The 6,141-nt window shown below is 37.2% G+C and overlaps 1 protein-coding gene across 1 annotated transcript in view; it reads left to right on the plus strand.

Moving 5' to 3' along the window:
• LOC107082278 overlaps positions 1-6,141 on the plus strand; it is a 15,812-nt gene that overhangs the window by 2,601 nt on the left and 7,070 nt on the right. The window contains exons 2-5 of the mRNA XM_015370878.1: positions 623-735; positions 3,025-3,298; positions 3,399-3,521; positions 4,639-4,867. Of these exons, the coding sequence (XP_015226364.1) occupies positions 635-735; positions 3,025-3,298; positions 3,399-3,521; positions 4,639-4,867 (727 nt within the window). The 5' untranslated portion in view covers positions 623-634. The remainder of the gene's footprint in view (positions 1-622; positions 736-3,024; positions 3,299-3,398; positions 3,522-4,638; positions 4,868-6,141) is intronic.

Below are 6,141 nucleotides of genomic sequence, written 5' to 3' on the forward strand. Positions count from 1 at the left end.
CATTAGTCATTCGTTGCGTTCGCCTGTCTGCTAAGCTCAAAACAACCGCGCCTAGCTTGACAGAGAAACCAGGAGAACAGCTGTGCATATTTACGACAGTGCACTTTTACTTTCGCCCTCTGGGGGGAGCCTCGCTGGAAAATCAACACCGGTTGCATAGTGTACCTTTAATATGGAAAAGCATCAGATTCATTTTTAATGCTCAAAAGAGCATTCAGTTTGAAGACAGCATTAACAATGCACCTTTAGTAAGGTCAGTTTAAGAAAGATGAATAAAATAAAAATACACTGTGAAATGCTCTCATAAAAAGACTGACAGACAGAGACATAGACCATCAGAAAGACAGACAGACATTAAATTAAAGATTAAATTCAATTGACTAAACCTTAATCAATGACACGAAAAATTACACTGAGTACACAAAGTTGTTCTCAGCAACTGGTTGATAACTCTTTAGCTGAAACTCAGTACCTGGAATTGTATGCATTTAAGCCACTGTCTGAGAGGACGCTGAGACCCACTGCAGCCATAAATATTCAAGATTATGTCCTGAACAGCTAACATATACTGATTCTTTTTAAGAACATACCTCTGTTTTCTTGTTCTTCCCGTGAAAAAAAGAGGAAACAGGAAATGGGTGGAGGAATTTCTCAAGAGGAAAAGCAAGCTAGCCTGGACCAGTATGCAAACTCTTTCTTCCAGTCTAGACAGTGGAATGGGTTTGGAATCGACGTGTGAGTACCTTTGCCACAATACTAATGCTGAAAACATTATTAAAACTTTACAGTTGATAAAGAAAAAGAAAGTCCAAGACACTCGGGAGGATTAATTTTGGACTTGAAAAACAATTCAAATCAGTTTTTTAACCAAGCTTTTCATGAAGTACAATAAAAATAACAAGTAAAAAATTATTTTTGTATTAATGTGGAGTATGCAGAGCTCATTTTTAATTCAAGAAAAAAAGTGATATGAAAGGGAAAATAATTTTGAAAATAAAATAAATATATTAGAGAACACAAATGTTTGCACTGATACCAAAAACTAATATTGCTTGGTACTAAACAAACATTTTAGAGAGAAAATATTTTCTCATATCATAAAAGAAAAATTGACATTTGGAAGATTATTTCGAAGGAAAAATAGGTTATCTCAAAAAATAGATTCTTACTCTCATATAGTTTTTTTTTAGAGTAAAAACATATTCTCTCAAAAATAGATTTGTCTCTCAAAACTACTTTCTTCTCTCTCTCAAAACTTTGAGTTTTTGCACTCGAATTCAGGATTTCTCCCTCAGTGTGAAAAATATGTCATGGGCAAGCCTGTGTTCCTATTGGTCAGTCTCAACAGAATTGAGTGGTGAGATAGGTGCAAAGGTGGTTCCACCTCCATCTTTAATACTCATGAGGAATCACTCGCTTGCCCAGACTTCCTAACTCCAGAAGAAAAGTAGTCCAAGATTAGCGGCGTCTTGCCTGGGATGTGGACAAGTGTTGTATTATCTGTGTGAGGTTCGTGGCATGATGGCTGACTTTTTCATCTGCTCCTGCTTATGTATATACATGTTAATATACATCCTAAAAGTGCTTTAACATATATATTTCAACAATAAGTTGCATGCCACAAATATGATGCCAGTCATCTTGCTCACTTGGAGGCTGCTCTCCTCTGCTTGACAACAGACTTTTAATTTCACTCATTAACACAGCCGTAAACTCTCATCCACATTACAGGCAAGGCCCTGCTCTTCTTAAGCGCACCTAATTAACCTCTCAGCTGTAAATTCTGTTGAGACTGGCTAATAGGAAAACAGACCCCCCAAATCCTGAATCGAGAGCGGAGACTGAGGTATTGTAAGAGAGAAAAGCTTTGAGAGAGAAATCTATTTTTGAGAGATATTCTCACTTTTACTGCAATATTTGACAGTAAAAATATACTTTTTTCCTGCTGTGAAGGGTTTAATTTCACCGCTTTTGCATTTTAATAACAGAAACCACCAGTAGTATTCAAATATAAAAATGTAACAAGCGCAGGTATAAATGTGAGGGAGATTAGAATGAGGGTGAATGCAGAGATCAATTAGCAAGAAGCCCAGTTAAGACAATGGCAATCTTCTCCTCTATAACCACAGCTCAGCCATATTTACTTCATCAGTAGCTGTTCAGATTCAATATGCATCCAATTACCAGATAAAATAGTCCATAAAGCTTAAAAGTAAATATATCATACTCACCAGAAATGCTGATTATTTATAAACAAAATCCATCCTTCTGTCTGTCCTGAACGGGGGAGGGAAAGAGGCAGTGTCATTGTCACAGGGGCCTCTGGGCCTTTTCGATAAGGCTGGTAGCAGATGGGAAGAAACTGTTTTGTGGCGATGGGTTTTGGTCCTGATGGACCGCAGCCTCCTGCCAGAGGGAAGTAACTGAAATAGTTTGTGGCTTGGGTGCGAGGGAACAGCCACAGAGAACAGAGGATAAGGTGCCTGAAGTATAAATTCATGAGTGCTGAGTTAGATTCATCCAGAGGGGGGCTGCTCATCCCTTTAGGGAGTTTGGCCATACTATGACGTTCACAAAGCATTTAGACTCTTTCTCTAAACTGTTTTTGGGGAGTGTTGGCCTAGTGGTTAGAGCAGTGCGTTTGTGAGAAGGTTGTAGTATGTGGTTGGATCCCCACAGCCTGAACAAAACACTTTAACCCAAACTGCTCCCTGGGTGCTGCACAATGGCGGCCATCAACCCAATTGGATGGGTTAAATACAGAGGTACATTTCTCCAGTGTGAGATCAGTTCAGTTATTATTATAAAGCATGTACAGTTAACGGATGTACTTTTAATAAATACGAGATTTGTGTGTAATGATTAAACAGCTATAAACTTGTTTATGTGCCTTGGAGTTGTGGTATGTTTCTGTAAAAAGAACAAAATACTTTAGCAAATAAATGTTTAAAAAACAAACTATAGAGCTTGCACAAGCTGCATCTTATCCAATAAAAAATTGCTAAAATATAATTTCCCATGCAGATCCCTGGAGAGGTTTTCTGGCTACAACTCTGCTGCAGAGCTGAGTTCTTTCAGAAACCAGGTTGAAGACGCTGATAGACTAACCGATGGATTGACGGTTATGGAGAAACTGAATAGTCAACTGGGAGGATTCGGCCCAGTGGCGAACGCTGTTGGATTGGGGGCCCTCGTCATTTCCTTGTTAATAGAGAACGTGGCTAAATCCTTGGGGAAACCACCAATGGGTACAGCTGATATACTTCGAAGAGTTTTTGCTGAGGAGAAAGGCAATGAGGTATAACCTGAAAAAACTCTGCCAGTATGAAGAGAGTAGTCTGTTGTCCCAGGAAATATTTTTTAATGAAGCCCTAACATTTTGATCCTCATTTGCACAGGTGCGAGATCTCATGGATGAATATATGAAGCATATGATACTCTACTTTTGGAAACCGCAGGACCTTACTTTTTACACCAAGGACCTACAATTTAAACTTAGCCTCCAGCTCACAAGATTACGGGTAATTAAATAATTGATTTTTTACCTTCCTTTTTGGTCCCACACTGCCTCTTCAAGTCTATTATGTCCATCCTTATATAAATATTAATAGTTTTACTGTCAGTTTGTCACTATTATTGTGTAGTTGTTTAAGTCTGCAATTTGACTGCAGGGGACCCGGGTCTGAATGCTGGCTGTGTCAAGGAGAGCATGTAGTGTAAAACATTTACAAGTCAATGAAAGAGTCACACTCACTCACTATTTCAACCTCTCAGTAAGGTAACAGCTGAAAGGACAAACAGTGTCTTAGCGTTTCTACTTTTAATATATTGATCTGATCATAATTAATTCATTATTCTCTACAGGCAGTAGAAATTGGTGTTGTATATTTTGCATTAAAAATAAATGAAAAATGATTAGATTTACAATTATGAGACTTGACCTGCCTACAGCTGAGCATGATATGTCTGTCTTTCTCCCTAACGTCTGGCTGGGCTTTACTGAATAAGCTTGCACTCCAGACTAAGTACAGTACAGATTCCCTGACTACAGTCCTTTTTTGGCTTGTTTTGAAAAAATATAAATATAAAAAATATAACCCGCGATGTCTGGGGGACAGTGATTCGCCTACATGGTATGAATGCTGGCATACCATACAGAATAAATTATGAACAGTTTAGTTTGTGCCTTCAACTTGTTTGCCCATAGGAAGACGTTACTTAGATACAACCTAACGGAATACCTTCAGAATAGCTCCAAATGACACAAAACTCATATGGGTGAGTAAAACATAATGTAATAACGTAAAGTCAAGGGGCCAATGCAAAAAAGTACAGCCTTCCCCTTTAAGTTTTGTTGACACATAACAATGACTATTCAATCCAATGCTGATAAATAAAATGCCCAGGGATTCTGTCTGAATTTTAAGGTAGCAAAAGGAAACCTGAAAAAACGCATTGACACACATGGAAATAATTATTGCCATCAAGCTGAAGCTGCATTAAAGCAACAATGATGGATAAACATGCCTTGGACTACAATTAAATTTTGGTCAAAGTTAGGTTGTCATAAATGCAGAAACTAAATTGAACAGAAGTCAGCGTAAGTTCTTAATGTGGTTTAAAATGTGCTTCTTTCAGAACTCCATGCTGAAGGATAACCAGATGACCACTCGGCTTCTTAACCAATGGGTGAACGGAGCTGCCTTTCACACCCAGATGTTGATCCATCTGGCTCGGTTAGAGAGGTCAGATGGAGCCGTAGCAAAAATAGCAGCCATTGGTTACCACAGAGATGTCGACCTTCTTTTGAAGAAATACGAGAGTTACCTAATTGATAATATTGCTGGAATATATTATCGTCTTCCAGGTAACCCCATTTCACCTTGCTGCTTTTTCTTTGAAGAGAACAAGATCCCTGCTCCAGCAGTAGCATATTTTAGCTACCATCCAATTTCTTGTCCTACAACGAAATATGAGATTTGCTTGTTTCGCGAAAGGATTACTGAACTAGCTACAGTTATAATGGATAAACCGCAAATTAAATGGGCAAAAACATATTTTTCAACCTTGCTAACTAATATTCCAACTCTTGTTCGCCAACATGACACATTCAGTTTTTAAGGCAATAATCAACGGTCTTATCTTTTGAGGTAGGACTACAGAAAATGAATGTTTAAAATATTCTAACCTTTTACAAATATATCTGAATTTGGAAGAATCTATTAAGAATGTGATATTTTCAAGCAGTTCTTGAAAACAGTTTCAACTTAGTCTAAAAATTTAAACAAGTACACCTTAGAGACTATTAAGCAGAGTCAGTGATGATGGGGAATAAATACCAACTAGAGAACATTCAGTAGGACCAGATATCCATGATTTACTTTATATTGACACACAGCTGCACAGTAAAAGAATCCTAAAGCACAAATGACTCAGTGAAGACATTCTTCCTGGCTGTGATTGGTTGTTTTAGAAGAACAGAGGTGTAGTTTAGGACCATTAGGAGAATGCAGAGGAGCTTTTCCTTGTTCTTTTTTTCACAGATTATCTGTCTTGTATTTTTGCAGTCAGGGAATTTTAACACATATGATTACATTTATTTTTAAAAGTTACATATAGCACCTTTAAAGTAAATGTCAAAACAGAAGTGACTGTACTGATTTGTAAAGCTATCTTTGATTTCACAAACACACAAGAAACCATGTTGAACTGCTCAGGTTTGAATTGTCTGAGTTCGACCCAAACCAGGTTGTGTTCACAATTTATGCTATAAACCCTCTTTATGCTTTATAAACATTCTTTATGCTACAAAGAACGAATACAGCAAATTACATGATTAAAGGCAATCATCTGGGTTTCCTTATATAGATGACTCAACCAAAAAATGATCTGATTCAGTTGTCTTAATATGTAAAGTGCCTTGACATTACATGTGTTGTGAAATTTTGCTATATTAATAATCTGAATTAAATTGATCTAAACTGATCTCTAATAAAGTAAACTGTGAAAATAATCTGTGTTTTGTGTTGTGGGAAAATTTTTATCTTTCTTCTATTTTATATTAATATTCATATTTACTCACTATAAAAGAATTCACTCAGTCTGTTTCTCTCTTAAGGCCACACATTTCTCTCCAGGCTG

The sequence above is a fragment of the Cyprinodon variegatus genome, unplaced genomic scaffold (assembly GCF_000732505.1).
Source record: "Cyprinodon variegatus isolate N-32 unplaced genomic scaffold, C_variegatus-1.0 Scaffold49, whole genome shotgun sequence".
Classification (NCBI taxonomy): Eukaryota; Metazoa; Chordata; class Actinopteri; order Cyprinodontiformes; family Cyprinodontidae; genus Cyprinodon; species Cyprinodon variegatus.